General features: G+C 40.6%; 2 protein-coding genes across 2 annotated transcripts in view; one reads left to right on the top strand and one right to left on the bottom strand.

The window, feature by feature from the left end:
• The window catches only part of LOC125297720 (zinc finger protein 135-like), a 186,744-nt gene that overhangs the window by 100,240 nt on the left and 70,911 nt on the right, over positions 1 to 15,593 (top strand). The gene's annotated exons all lie outside the window — the stretch shown is intronic.
• LOC125297501 (zinc finger protein 27-like) overlaps positions 2,459 to 15,593 on the bottom strand; it is a 32,158-nt gene continuing 19,023 nt past the window's right edge. Inside the window, 6 exon segments of the mRNA XM_048247857.1 lie at positions 2,459 to 3,603; positions 3,679 to 3,954; positions 4,135 to 4,154; positions 5,965 to 6,526; positions 6,651 to 6,972; positions 12,084 to 12,706. Of these exon segments, the coding sequence (XP_048103814.1) occupies positions 2,993 to 3,603; positions 3,679 to 3,954; positions 4,135 to 4,154; positions 5,965 to 6,526; positions 6,651 to 6,972; positions 12,084 to 12,706 (2,414 nt within the window). The 3' untranslated portion in view covers positions 2,459 to 2,992.

Raw genomic sequence — 15,593 nt, 5'->3', positions numbered from 1 at the left:
TGCGAAATATTTCAGTGCTATGGTAACTTGACAAGATACATCAAACAAGAACATTTCCAATTTTGCATATTTAAAAATAAGAAATGATTGATAATGTCATAATAATTGGCTTCTAATTGGCTTAACTGATTAGATAATATTAATGTGACAACCTGATTTTTTTATTTTTTTATTTTTACTTTTTTAAATTTACATTGATAGAGGTCGTGCACACACCAGTTTCAGGTGTATACAAAATTATTAATCTGTGATGAAATGCTACCTTGCTTACATTTCTAAATAAGTCATCCATTTGGATTGTTTGTCTTTGAATTATTGTCACTGATTCATAGTGGGCAATCTACTGTATTACGCCAACTGGCTGGGAAGTGCAACAGTAGACTAACAGTCAATAAAAGTGGACTGTCAGAGCAAATACTAAAAGCCATGCCGAGTGTCCTGTTTGCTCTTAAACTTTTAATCACATTTGGTGCCTCTGCCTAGCCACATAGCCTGGCTAACGCCAGACCTCATCTCATTGAGTTTGGGTCTGGGAACTACACATTCATTTTCTTGTATTTGAGACGTGACTTACGAATGCTCAGAGGCATTTATTGGGCGCTACGAATGTCTATCAAATGCGTCTGTACGTAGCTCATAACCGCTTCAGTGTGTCGTCATCGTCTTGCTGTCCCCCCTCCGTTCTGTGATTGGTTCCTTTGTTGAGGTGAAAATCGGGTCCATGGAAGCCATCCAATCGTAAATGTGTTATTTTATTTGGAAATACATTTTGATGTATTTGTGCCCATCCCTGCCCACATGTAGTACACAGATACAGCTGAAACTCTTCCCACATGTAGTCCATATATAAAGCTGAAACTCTTACCACATGTAGTCCATATATAAAGCTGAAACTCTTCCCACATGTAGTCCATATATAAAGCTGAAACTCTTCCCACATGTAGTACACAGATACAGCTGAAACTCTTCCTACGTGTGGTCCATATATAAAGCTGAAACTTTTCCCAAATGTAGTCCACAGACATGGCTGAAACTCTTCCCACGTGTAGTACACAGATACAGCTGAAACTCTTCCCACATGTAGTCCACAGATATGGCTTTTCTGTTGTGTGGATTCTCTGGTATTTCATTGGACTAGACATTTGAGTAAAGGCCTTTCCACATTCAGAGCAATCATATGTTATCATATGCTTCATTTCACTTCAATCATATGCTTTTCTCTTGTATGAGTGTGATGATGGACAGTGAGAGTTGATATCATGCCTTTTCTGTATAACTCATCAGGCTTCTAGATTGAAATCTGACCAATCAGTGAGAGAATCCTTTCAGATGGAAACTAGAATGTAGAATTACAGGGAATCTAGTTGCACTTGGCAGTCACTCCACAATGGAGGGGAGGTAGTGGTGGAAGTGTGACATGATAGGTGGGGAGTTAGCATGGGGTTGTGGGTAATGAACAAATTCATACTTACTTTCAATTATCAGCCAGATTAGCCTCCATTCAAATCTAACCACCCAATTGCAGGTGCTTTTGGAATGCAAAACTGGACTAGCAGGGAATTATGGTAAGGCATTCAAAATTAAATGAGCTCTGTTCACACATTCAATGGTCCTCATGTGGCCATGACAACAGCTCAACTAGGAGGTGAAGTGTGGGAAGTGTGGAAAGGTGTGAAATTAAAAGTGATGAGCTAGAATGGGTGGAGTAACCAACAAAGAAAGTCTCCATCCTAAATTCTTCCTGAAGCTTTTTCTACATGACAAATATGCTTTTTTCAATTTAAATATTGTAAGTACATGGGCATTTTGTCTGTGTGTGTGTGTTTGAACAGGGTCAGAAGTGTGATAGCACGTCTATAATAGTGGGCAGTACTGGTTAGTGCTTCAGACTTGTAACCGGAGTGTTGCCGGTCCGATCCCCGACCAGTAGGAATGGTTGAAGTGCCCTTGAGCAAGGCAACCCTCACTGCTCCCCGAGCGCCGCTGTAGCAGGCAGTTCACTGCTCCGGGTTTGTGTGTGCTTCATCTCACTGTGCGTTCACTGTGTCCTCTGTGTGTTCACATTCACGAATGGGATAAATGCAGAGACCAAATTCCTTGTATACGCAAGTATACTTGGCCGAGAAACCTGATTTACGTTTACATAAACAAGTCAAGGCCTGAAGCAAAAATACAATTATGAACAATTATGCAACTTCACAATGGGCATTATCATTTGCACCAGAATTTAAGACATCTGTTATAATTAATCCTGCAGTTAGTTCATTGGTTTTTTAATAATCCTTTTTTTAAATGTTTGTCTGAACAAATTATTTATGAATAATAAAAACATGAATATGGATTCATTGAAACAGCCATTATGAGATACCTTGTGATTGAGATTCAGCCTTTTATTTGAGATCATACAACATGTCCACATTCAGTTATTATCAAAGCAACTCTCATCTTACATTTTTTGTTTTACCAGTACGACTGATTTCATTAGGTATTCCTCTTGTAATTATCTTCAGATTTGGCCTCAGATTCATTCAGCTCATCATTAAACAGCAAGAATATAACAGTATCTCTTCATTGGGGTGTAGTGTGGGATACAATTTTAGGCCAAATGTGATCACTGTTCAACTCTATTACACTTCTCATGTGGAAGTAGATTAAACAGTTGATTCAAAGACTTCCCAAACCAGAAACACCAATAATTTTCAACCAAACGTTCCAAAAGTTAGATCTGCTGCATGAGAGAGAGTGAGAGGAAATCCGTGTCCTGCTTTTATGTTTGATAAATAGGTCCATCTCATCTCAAAGTTTCAATGCACGATTTGAATAATGGTTTCATATTTGGTAGTCACCTTTGCAGATTGCATTCGGGGCTACACTCAAAACATTCGAGGCAGAAGCCCCGGCAAAATCGGCTGGCGACGCCCCTGCTCATGCGTGGAGCTTCTGGTGTCGCATTAGAGAATACTTGTGACTAAAGGACATTCCAGTCAGAGCACTAATGAGGCCTTTATCCTGTATGTGTACGCTGGTGGCTGTTGACCAATGACCTCGTCTTGAAACTCTTCCCACATGTAGCACACTGATACGGCTTTTCTTCTATGTGGATCATCTGGTGTTGCGTTAGACCAGATCTTCGACCAAAGGCCTTCCCACAGTGAGGGCACGGATATGGCTTGTCTCCCATATGTGTGCGATCATGGACGTTGACCTCTGTCTTAGTCCCGCATGTAGTACACTGATATGGCTTTTCTCCTGTGTGGATCCTCTGGTGTACCTGGAGATGAGACATTTGACTAAAGGCCTTTCCACAGTCAGAGCACTGATACGGCTTTTCTCCTGTGTGGATCATCTGGTGTACCTGGAGATGAGACATTTGACTAAAGGCCTTTCCACAGTTAGTGCACTGGTACGGCTTTTCTCCTGTGTGGACCATCCGATGTTTTGTTAGATTAGACTTTTGACTAAAGGCCTTTCCACAATCAGAGCACTGATACGGCTTTTCTCCTGTGTGGGTCCTCAGGTGTGACTTGAGATGATTAATCTTGCAGAAGGCTTTTCCACACTCTGTACAATGATGGGCCTTTTCCGCAGTATGTCTCATCCCATCTGTGTTTATTTGGTGAATATTTATCAGATTATTATTATTTTTACGTCAATGCAAACAATATGTTACCAACTTACCTGTAGGGTAGGAGTCTTTACGAATAACTTCTCTGAAATCAGCGTCTTCCTCCTTGTTTATTTCCATCAGTGGAGACTGTTCTTCTTTGCAGTCATACATTGGTGATGTGTTTGTTTCAGTCTTACAGTCATAATCCAGTCCAGGGTCTTCTTTTACTTTCTTAACTGCAAACAGGTACTCTTGAAGGAAATCATCAAACTCTTCTTCTTTTATCTCCTTCACTGGCATGAGCAGCGGTGTCGATTCAGTAAATCCTGACATTTCAGACTCCAGTTCTGTGTCGTGAAATAAATCCAGTCAAACATTATATTTGAATAACAATTGTAAATTACAATTGAAGAAATAAAAAGCAAAGCGCATACAAAGAAATACAATATAGTTGTGATGTCCACTGACTATATGCTGTTGGTTGAATAAAGATATATTGTACATGCTGAGAGTATGCCAGTGCCTACCGTGAACATTTGAAATCAGACTTCACTAGCTGTTGTTTATATAATGCCTCCACTGTTGTTTATATAATGCCTCTGACCCATTAGGTTGATTTAACCAATCACTGACAGGAGCCATTATGATGCAAATGGGCGTGACCATAGAAGCAGTTGGAGATACCCCACAAAGGAGTGGTGAGTCTTCAGGAGTATTGAGGATTCCTAGCTGATGTCACAGACGTGAGGCTAGTGTTAGCCATTTTGGGAGTCAACTAAGCATATTGTAACTTAACTCCAAGGTTAGAGGTCTCAATTAACTTTATCCTAAACCTTCAAGTCTTTATTTTTTCAACCGATTTTATTTTATCATGCGGTATAGCCAACATGGTGCGTATAGGTGTCTCATTCGGAGTAGGCCTAGTGTAAAATCTAATTTAGCATTAGACAAGGTGCAGCAATTTCGTCACTAGGCTACCACAATTTTGTCAACTGCAGTCTCAGTAAAGTGACAGAAAGCCTGTCAAACAACGTGCAAAGTCATCCAAAAACATTAAAAACAAAGGTTTTAAATGTTTACCTATCATTTCAGACAGTGCAGCAGTATTGATATCTCCTTGCAATTTCTGAGTGAGGGGGAACATGTCAAGGTTGGCACTTTTGGTTGGTTAGGAGATGGCATTTAAGCTTGCTTGGGACCATGACACTGTTTGTTAGCTTTTCCCCGCACACCAAGCATAACGGTGTTGGTGCAGACGGATCCCCGCTGAAAGAGAATCTAAACGAAAGATAACTCTCGCTGTGTTGGATCGAGCTCACTGTTTTTTCTTTCTTTTTAGCACTACTAGGCTCTTTATTATCTGGGTTAGAATGTTGACCAGGGCCTAGAGTCTCATAGTCTGTACTTTTCAGGAACTTATCCATCGCTAGTTGTAGCCTCGCATGCATCTTTTCACCTCCATTTATCGCAAGAATCGCTTGAGCTAATTCTGTTTTAAAATGTAATTTATATTAACAAAGTCATTAATTGTTGCGCCACCTATTGACATGGAAGGGTATTTAATTACTTAGCAAGCTACTACAACTCAGCCACAAGGGCGCACCAATGAAATATTATTATTTGCAGCAACAAAATATATTTTTATCAATTGCATGGAATTGAACAATTTCCCACCGTGGTTGAAAAACACTGGTTAAGAGCACCCTAATGCCGAATAGTAATCATGTGAGTTCAGAATATTGCTATTTTACACTGTCAACGTCATACTGGGCTTGTTGATTAAGCCTACAATGTATTCAAAATATTATTCAGTTTATGCCACCCACGATGTTGCAACTGATTTCAAGATCCAGGTTTAAATGGATGAGGCTTTACCCCTCAGTGACACAAGTAATCAAGCTGCAAGATAGATGCATGATAGATCGATCTATCTGCATGATATATGCTGGACTGCAGCCTATTGTGGGGATATTGGCTATTTGCAACCTACATCTTTTTCATGACAGTGAGAAAACATACACTTCACATAGCCTACATTATTCTCCAAAGCCATTTCATACATAACGTTAAAGGGACACCAGGTAAGCCTGATGCTTTTTCTCTACGAAACTCAAATAAATTCTATAATGAATAGCAGTCAAGTCGAGTTTATTTATACAGCAGAACATTTCATAAACAAAGGTCAATGTGCTTTACATAGACAAAATCAAACATTAATATTTAACCAAACGGGCACATATCATGCCATTATTTCAATTCAAGGTCATATATAGATATTATATATAAAGATATTATTCACATGTGTGTTCACTGATACGGCTTTTCTCTCTTGTGTGCATGTGCTGATGGATGTTAACCTCAAACACTTCCCACAAATAGTACACTAATACGGCTTTTCTCCTGTGTGGATCCTCTGGTGTCGTACTAGAGCATAACTTTGACCAAAGGCCTTTCCACAGTCACTGCACTGATACGGCTTTTCTCCTGTGTGGATCCTAAGGTGTGATTTGAGATGAGCTTTTTGTCTAAAGGCCTTTCCACAGTCAAAGCACTGATGTGGCTTTTCTCCTGTATGTGTGCGCTGATGAGTGACAAGGTCTGAACTAGTACTGAAACTCTTCCCACATGTAGTACACTGATATGGCTTTTCTCCTGTGTGGATCTTCTGGTGTTTCAATAGATTACATTTTTGATTAAAGGCCTTACCACAGTCTGAGCACATGTATGGCTTTTCTCCTGTATGTGTGCGCTGATGGACAGTGAATTTTGAGTTGTTCCTGAAACTCTTCCCACATGTGGTGCACCGATACGGCTGTTCTCCTGTGTGAATCCTCTGCTGGGACTTGAGATTCATTTTACAGTAGGCTTTTCCATAATCCGTATAATGATTTGCCTTTTTATCAGTATGTCTCATCTCATCTGTGTTGATGATGTGCAAAAGAAGTATGAGAAAACATTGAAACAATAATAATTAATAGTTGGGTACACATGTTTTGTTTTACTTCAGGATTTCCACAATACAAACTAGTTATTAGTTACTTACTTGCCGGAAAGGGCTCTTTCTGGCCATCTTCTCTTAAATCAGATACTTCCTCCTGTTTAATTTCCATCATTGGAGACTTTTCTCCTTTGCAGTTGAAATTTGGTGATGTGGGTGTTTCAGTCTTGCAGTCATGATCCAGTCCAGGGTTTTCTTTTTCTTTCTGAACTGCAAACAGGTGCTCTTGAAGGAAATCATCAAACTCTTCTTCTTTTATCTCCTTCACTGGCATGGGCACCAGTGTTGGTTCAGTAAATCCTGAAATGTTCAGTTCTGTGAAAAACCCAGTCAAATAGTTTATCAATTGAAGGGTGTTTGGAGTATTCTATTTCTTTAAACATGAGAGTTCCGAAATCTGACTCCACTCTGGTGTCTATATAATGCGTTTTCTCTCTGACCCATTGAAATCATCTAACCAATCAGTGACAGGAACCTCTAACGCAAATTAGAATGACAGGGCATCAAATCGGCAGACACCTGTCCACAAAGGAGAGCAGGTGGGGGTGGGAAGGAGGTGTGAAATTAAACATGGGGGAGTAGGAGGGCATTGTGGGTAATGAACAAAGAAAGCTCCAATATTTCCTTTTGTAAGTGTGTACGTTTAGAGCATCACGGTGCCGACCTGTAAACATATGCGTGGGCAGACACCTGTAAACATATGTGTGGGCAGACGTGGGGTGGGAGCAGACGAACAAAGAAAGCTACCATACATACTTTTGTAAGCATGTTTACAGCACCCCAATGCCGAATAGTAAACATGAAAAAGTTCAGAAAAAACTAGAACCACCCAACAATAAATAAACAGATAAAGAATAAATAAACAGATAAAGAATACAGGTTATTTTATACACTCTCTTTATTCTGGTTAGGTATCTACTAACTCATTTAAAATATTACGGGGCAGCCGTGGTCTACTGGTTAGCACTTCAGACTTGTAACCGGAAGGTTGCTGGTTCGAACCCCGACCAGTAGGCCACAGCTGAAGTGCCCTTGAGCAAGACACCTAATCCCTTACTGTTCCCCGAGCGCCCCTGTTGATGCAGGCTGCTCACTGCACCGGAATTAGTGCTTCACCTCACTGTGTGCTGAGTGTAAAAACAGTATTTATACTTATATTTAGGCCTACATGCATACATTTAGGCCTACAGCATACATGCCACATCCGGCCCGTGGGCTTTCCCTGATCGGCCCGCGTAAGGTCCGTGAAAGAACAATAGTCAAGAGCCTAGCATGGAGATAATGCATGCAAATCAATATCGTTGCTTTTATTTTGAAAGCGACTGCTATTTGTACGCCCATACATTTGTGCGTGGATGCATACGACGTAAACACCCTCACTGATGTGCTGGTGAATAGAATTTATGCTTCTGCGTCGACACAATGCAGTTGCCTTTACGTCGGCGTAAACCTTTCAAAGTTTTGTGTCTCTTATGTCTGCGTCGCTCACCACCTCAAAGGTTGTTAGAACGAACCCCGTTAGATAACCCCGTAATTGTAACCAAAATATGTCTGAGTTTATTTGAAAAGCTTATGTTAGCGAACTACTATGATGCTACTACCCACAGGTTGCTTGAAGCAGCCGGCTCAACACACAGAGCGAGTTGACCAATCACAGTTATGTGCATAAAGTTAAAGCAAAAACATAGCCTACATTTTTAAAATAGTTTTCTTTGCGCATGTTGATTAACTAATGACAGCCTACTATTGTCTGCTCCACATTTTCGTAGTCTAATTCTGCATAGAGTTAATTTAATGATGGTAATGATTTAATGATGAAATATTGCTGAGTGTTGATGAAATGGTGGCACAGGCCTATCGGTTGTACTGACTCCTTCACATTTTCAACCATAAAAAAAGAAGGAAAAAAAGAGTAGCATTGAAGTCCTATATTGAAGTCCACCCTTCTCTTGTATAAGATTCTAGATTCAAATCTGACCAATCAATGAGAAGAGCCTTTCAGATGGAAACTATAAAGTAGAATGACAGGGAATATACAGTAGTTAGCATGGCCATATATGTACTTGCAGACATTCCACAAAGGGGGTGAATTTAGGTAGCACTTCTGTAGGTCCAACCCGATGACAATGTATGACCGGCAGGCGACCAAATGAACCATTGTTTCAGACACTCTAGTTTAGACCTTGTAGATAACCTACTGTGCAAATAGCGCTGTTACAGGGGGACTACACGGGGCACATAACTGAAGGCAGCCTGCTGTCCAAAAAACACTGTTACTAATGCTGTTACAGGGGGACTACACGGGGCACATAATTGAAGGCAGCCTACTGTCCAAATAACACTGTTACTAACGCTGTTACTGAGGCCAGCCTGCTGTCCAAATAACACTATTACTCACGCTGTTACAGGGGGACTACACAGGCACATAACTGAAGGCAGCCTGCTGTCCAAATAACACTGTTACTAAAGCTGTTACAGGGGGACTACATGGGGCACATAACTGAAGTGTTCTGTTTATTTTGTTCGAACATACGCAGCATAGGCTATGCGCGTTGCGAATGGGAACGCTCGAATGACATTTATTTTTCTACATTGCATTTTGTACTTTACATTATCTATGAAGTCAACATTGTCTTTGTAGCCTAATCCCTAAGGTGAAAATATGGAATAATTGTCATTTAGCAAGTGACTATAGAACTTAGTCACTACCACCATTTCCTTTCAAAACAGAATTATGAATGAACGCAAAAGTACACGTACCAGTGAGATACCACATCTATAAACAACTTGAGGCTTCAAGAAAAAAACGAAAATTATTAACATCACAAATGGTATTTTCATATACCAGAATTTAACACGCCCCTTCCAAATAATCTTGAATTTCGTTTATTTGTTTTTCTAACAATCCTTTAATATTTACTTTCATGAGAACAGCATATTCACATTCAGTAATTATCAAAGCAACTCTTACATCTTAATTGTAAATTTATTCAGTAGGCCTATATCTGATTTTTATACAATTGGGTTCTGTGGAACTATTTATTTCTGATTGGACAAGAGATGAGTTGGAATATCCCTGGACATTTCCAGTCTGACTTTGCACAGCCAATAATAAAATCACTCTGCGATACAATGTGAAGATTCTATAACGCTTTGACACAATGTTCTCATATCCCAGCTCTCCACTATTTTAAGCAAAGGGTTACTCCTTAGCAAACCATAACACACCACATCTGTGGATTAAGCCACACAGTAAACTCAATGTAAGTAAGATAAACAAGGATGCTAATTGTTCTCAGCATTGCCAGCATTGTGTATAACATTATTGTCACTTGGAGGAGACTTGTAGATAACTAACGTTAGTAGGGCTGCAGCTATCGATTCTTTTTGTAATCGATTAATCTAGCACTTTATCGATCGATTAATCGGATACATTTTTTTTTTTGCATTTTTAAACAACCAAAACAAATAATGCATAACGAAAATGACATGGCTGTAAAATGATCAAGCAATTGGCACAGAGGTATTTATTCTAACTCCAACATTTGGCTCCAAAACTAAGCAGATTTATTGCAATTTACCTATTTAGTGTTTATAAGTGCCAGTGCCAACAATTAAATGATGTTCAAAATACTCTCTCTGTAAAATTGCAACCTCTTGTGCATGACTTAGCTGGGCGAACAAAGCTGTCCATACTATGTTGTGAAGTGCTGGGAGGGAGAAGAGGGAAAGCAATTTAATGTATTAATATGCACAACAAGTTTCATGCTGTAATCTAGACCTGACATCAAAGTAAATATCTGTTTTATGTAGATTTCTACGCCTGCAGCATTTGCGATTAGGCTACTAACAAATAATTTTACGATTAGGCTAGTAAAAAATAGCCTACCCTTAGGCTACTAACAAATAATTTTACGATTAGGCTACTAAAAAATAATTTCTGGGGTGAGCCTATTTGCTATGGTAACCTAGCAACCTGTGTCTGTGTGTGTGTGTGTGTGTGCACGCGTGCGGTGCGTGAGGGAAGATGAGGGTGCATGCATGTGTGTATAAGAAGGGGTTCTTAAGCTTACTACTTAAAAACATCAAAGCTAAACATTACCGGTATATAACGACATCGCTACAAATACAGTATGTGATTAAAATCAGCCAACATCATTGTAGGCTATAGGCTACGCAGATAGGCTAGATAGCCTACTTTACTGACGCTTGGTGAAACAGCATGGAGTGGATGTTTTCGGTTCAGATGCTTGTGTTCTTTTCCTTTTTGAGTATGTAAAGATCCCAAAACTTGAAAACTTTAGACATTCTCTGCCATTTATGGACATCTTGACTCCGCCATCGCGCCAGCTAAATTCAGAATGTATCACGATTCACGCGCTAGTGGTGTGCTTCCTGAACAACAGTCCGTGTGGTACAATCAAATCCCTGCGTGTATAGTGTGCGTCATAGGAATTTAACGAGGCTTCGAGGCAGGGTTTTGCCTCGAGTAATTTTTGTAATCGAGTTATTCGAGTAACTCGATGAATCGTTTTTAGCCCTAAATGTTAGCATAGTTAGCTAACCGCTGCTAATGTGCTAGCATCGTCACGTCAGAAAAGCATATGGGGCTGTGCACAGTAGTGTACCATTTATTCACCATAAATTAATAAAGTTGAGTGGTTCTGCAATGTAGGCCATGTTTCCTTTATTTTTCAGGACCAGGTCCCTTACATGACATGGCCCAGTGTCCTTGTAACATTCATGCAGCAAAGCTAGATATGAATGTGATTTCAGCCGACTTTCAACATTTCTTTCAACGAAGACACGAAAAACCACAAAGACCCGTAATGAGGAATCTGGAATGTTGGTTACCTAGCAACCAAGACACTGCCTATTGAAAAGGGAACTATTTTTGGATGCGTAAGAACAATGATGAAATTAATATTTTTAAACAATAATGGGGTGTTTTCAGATTATTTAGTTTGTTAGTTTAGATGTTGTTGCCTACGCCACTCGGCCTCCGGCCTCGTGGTTACGGACGAACAACACCCGTGGGAATATCCATGACCAATCCCACTCTCACTCGTGCTATATTACTTAATTATGAAGTGTTTCTCTTGTAGTTATCTTCTGCCTTAGATCCATTCAGCTCATCATTAAACAACAATAATTATACAACATCATTATACAACAATAAGCCATTTTTTCAATCTTTTCTAGCAAACATCAGAGAAAACATATTTAAGATCAAATGACGATCATCTCTTCATTGCTTATGTGCTGGATGCAATTTTAGGGTAACTGTGATCACTGTTCAACTCTATTACACTTCTCATGTGAAAACAGATTAAACAGTTTTCCCAAACCAAAAACACCAATATGCATTTTCACACTTTTGTGTGCACATGCATGCTTTGGTAAACCTTAACTTTCATTTTTAATTTAACCTTAATTTAACTTTCATTTAATTAAAATACCATTTCAGTCACATCAGTTTTGCTCATATTCTAGTCTAGTATGTACCTTCTGATGGGCTGTAAGAGCTGAGTAATGTCTAAAACTCCACCCACATATAGTGCACTGATATGGCTTTTCTTTTGTATGTGTGCGCTGATGGGAGGATAACTCTGCCTTAGTCTTAAAACTCCTCCCACATGTAGTACACTGATATGGCTTTACTCCTGTGTGAATCCTTTGGTGTCCTTGGAGATGAGACATCTGATTAAAGGCCTTTCCACAGTCAGAGCACTGATACGGCTTTTCTCCTGTGTGGATCCTCTGGTGTGACTTGAGGTTAGATGTTTGACTAAAGGCCTTTCCACAGTCAGAGCACTGATACGGCTTTTCTCCTGTATGTGTGCGCTGATGGGTGACAAGGTCTGAATTAGTCTTGAAACTCTTCCCACATGTAGTACACTGATATGGCTTTAATCCTGTATGTGTGCGCTGATGGGTGTTGACCTCTCCCCTAGTCCTGAAACTCTTCCCACATGTAGTACACTGATATGGCTTTTCTCCTGTGTGGATCTTCTGGTGGGACTTGAGATGACTCTTCCAACAGAAGGTTTTTCCACACTCGGTACAATGATGTGCCTTCATCGCAGTATGTCTCATCTCATCTACGTTGATGATTTGCAAGATAAGTATGGGAAAACATTTAAATCAATGAAACAATTATAATTATTTGTTTTGTACAAATGTTTCCTCAATACAAACAAGTAAATATAGCTGCAAGCAGCAATGAGGGGGCCAAGCAGTATAGGCCGGAGTAGCCACGGCGACAAGATAGAACTCAGCAGACACTCGCGATCAACACTTTCAACAAGTGTCACATCAAAAACATAACTGATTTTGTAGGGCTGAAACAGGGCTGAGTACTGCCACCGCCTCCGCCAGCCAGCCCCCCCACCTAATCACCCCTGCTCGTCCCGCCCCGCCCTACCACGCACGCATTAGAATGACTGGATGGAATATGTTGTCATCTGTTTCACATCCAAAAATAAAAGATCGATAAAACACATCGCAACTACAGATCAAAATGCAACATTGCTAATTGCAGCACCCCCTACAGGTCAAAGGTCACCAAATTTCTTGAGCGTCCTCCTAATGGGGTCATGAACATATGTAGTAAGTTTGGTGATGATACATGGCAGGGTTGCTGAGATATGAGCTCACTTCCTGTTTGGCAGCCAGCATACTTAAGTTTGATTGGCTGTTACAGCCGATGCTACTGTCAATCGTTCCAAAAAAGCGATGCACTGATAAGGCATGGTCTGAAGATGTTCTCTGCCAATTTTGGTGAGGATCGCTGAAATTTGTGACCTCGCGAAAAATTCGTGCGTGTTTTGATTAAATCCAATATGGCGGCCGAATCAATTCACGATGACATCACAAGTTGGCCTGGGTCGGCCTAAGGACCTCCAACAGTATTACCAGACACCACTAGTGCGTTTTAATTCTAAGCACAACAGCAGCTACAGGCCAAAAGGCATGTTTCTTAATTACAGCGCCCCCTAGAGGTCAAAGGTCACCAGATTTCTTGAGCGTCCCCCTGATTGGGTCCTGAGTCCATGCACCAAGTTTGGCTTTGATACATGCAAGGGTTGCTGAGATATGAGCTCACTTCCTGTTTGGCGGCTTCGCCCACATATTCGATTGGCTGTTACGGGTGACGGTTTGAGTTCGAAGGCGAAAACGAATAACTTTGTGAGGCTTGGTCTGAAGATCAAGTGTGTCAGATTTGGTGTCGATCGGACAAAATTTGTGACCTTTGAAGTCTTTTTAGTGTTTTTGATGAAATCCAAAATGGCGGAAAATCCATCATGGCGGAAATTGACGTCATAGGGTGCGTTGAACTCGGCTTGGTCCAAGGATTCTAACAATACCTAATTTTTGAAAATCGGATCAACGGATCAAAAGTTACGTGCGTGAACGCACATCCAACTTTGGCCTGTTGGTGGCGCTAGAGCGCTCAAGGTGCCGGTATGAAACTTGGTGAAATTAATCATGAGACTGTCCCCAATCAGTGTGCCAAATTTCAGAACTTTTCACCAGACGGTTCTATGGGCTGCCATTGACTTCAATGACGGAAGCGTAATAATAATAATAATAATAATAATAAATATAGCTGCAAGCGGCAATGAGGGGGCCAAGCAGGCAGTTCAGCAGTCCAGAAGTCCAGATTTGCCATGCAACTCAATGCCGTGGCATCAGGCATATAACATTAAGCAGTCACAACAAGTTCCATGTCAAACAACCCAAGATTGGCTGAGTTACAAGGTCAAGTTTCACATCAAAACATAACTGATTTTGTGTGGCTGAACCAGGGCTGAGTGTTGCCACCCCCTCACCCAGCCAACCCACCCCACCTAATCACCCTGCCGTCCCACCCGCCCCACCCTTGCCGCATACGCATTAGAATTAACTGGATGGAACTTGTTGTCAACAGTTTCACATCAAAAATAAAAGATCGATTGAGATATGATCATGCTTGCTGTGATTTCAATGCCCCAATAGAGGTCAAAGGTCACCAAATTATTTGTGCATCATCAGGATGAACCAGGCGGTTCTATGGGCTGCCATTGACCTCCATTGCAGAATAATACAGCAACTACAGGCCAAAATACATTTTTGCCAATTCCAGAGCCCCTAGAGGTCAAAGGTCACCAAATTTCTTGAGCGTCCTCCTGGTGGGTCCTGAACACCATGTACTAAGTTTGGTTTTGATACATGGCAGCGTTGCTGAGATATGAGCTCACTTCCTGTTTGGCGGCTTAGCGCAAGTTTGATTGGCTGTTACAGGCGAACGCTTCTGTCAATCGTTCCAGAAAATTAAACACTGATAAGGCAAGGTCTGAAGATGGTCTGAGCCAATTTTGGTGAAAATCAGATACAATTTGTGACCAGTGAAAACTTTTTTTAGTGTTTTTGATTAAATTCAATATGGCGGCCGAATCAATTATGTTGACATCACAAGTTGGCCTGGGTCAGCCTAAGGACATCCAAAAGTACTACCAGACACCACTAGTATGTTTTAATTCCAAACACATCAACAGCTACAGGCCAAAAGGCATTTTCGCTAATTACAGCGCCCCCTAGAGGTCAAAGGTCACCAGATTTTTTGAGCGTCCTACAGATGGGGATATAAGTCCATGTACTAAGTTTGGTTTTGACAGATGAAAGGGTTGCTGAGATATGAGCTCACTTCCTGTTTGGCGGCTTACACATATTTCGATTGGCTGTTCTGCGGGCGAACGGTTTGAGTTCGAAGACAAAAACGAATAACTTTTGTGAGGCTTGGTCTGAAGATCATATGTATTAAGTTTGGTTAAAATCGGACAAAATATGTGACCTTTGAAGTCTTTTTAGTTTTTTCGATAAAATCCAAAATGGCGGAAAATCCATCATGGCGGAAAATGACGTCATAGGGTGCGTTGAACTCGGCTTGGTCCAAGGATTCAACAATACCTAATTTTTGACAATCGGATCAACGGATCAAAGTTACGT

Source organism: Alosa alosa, chromosome 7 (assembly GCF_017589495.1).
Source record: "Alosa alosa isolate M-15738 ecotype Scorff River chromosome 7, AALO_Geno_1.1, whole genome shotgun sequence".
NCBI classification, from domain to species: Eukaryota; Metazoa; Chordata; class Actinopteri; order Clupeiformes; family Clupeidae; genus Alosa; species Alosa alosa.
The sequence above is the reverse complement of the archived record's forward strand: the minus strand, read 5'-3'. Positions and strand labels throughout refer to the sequence as shown.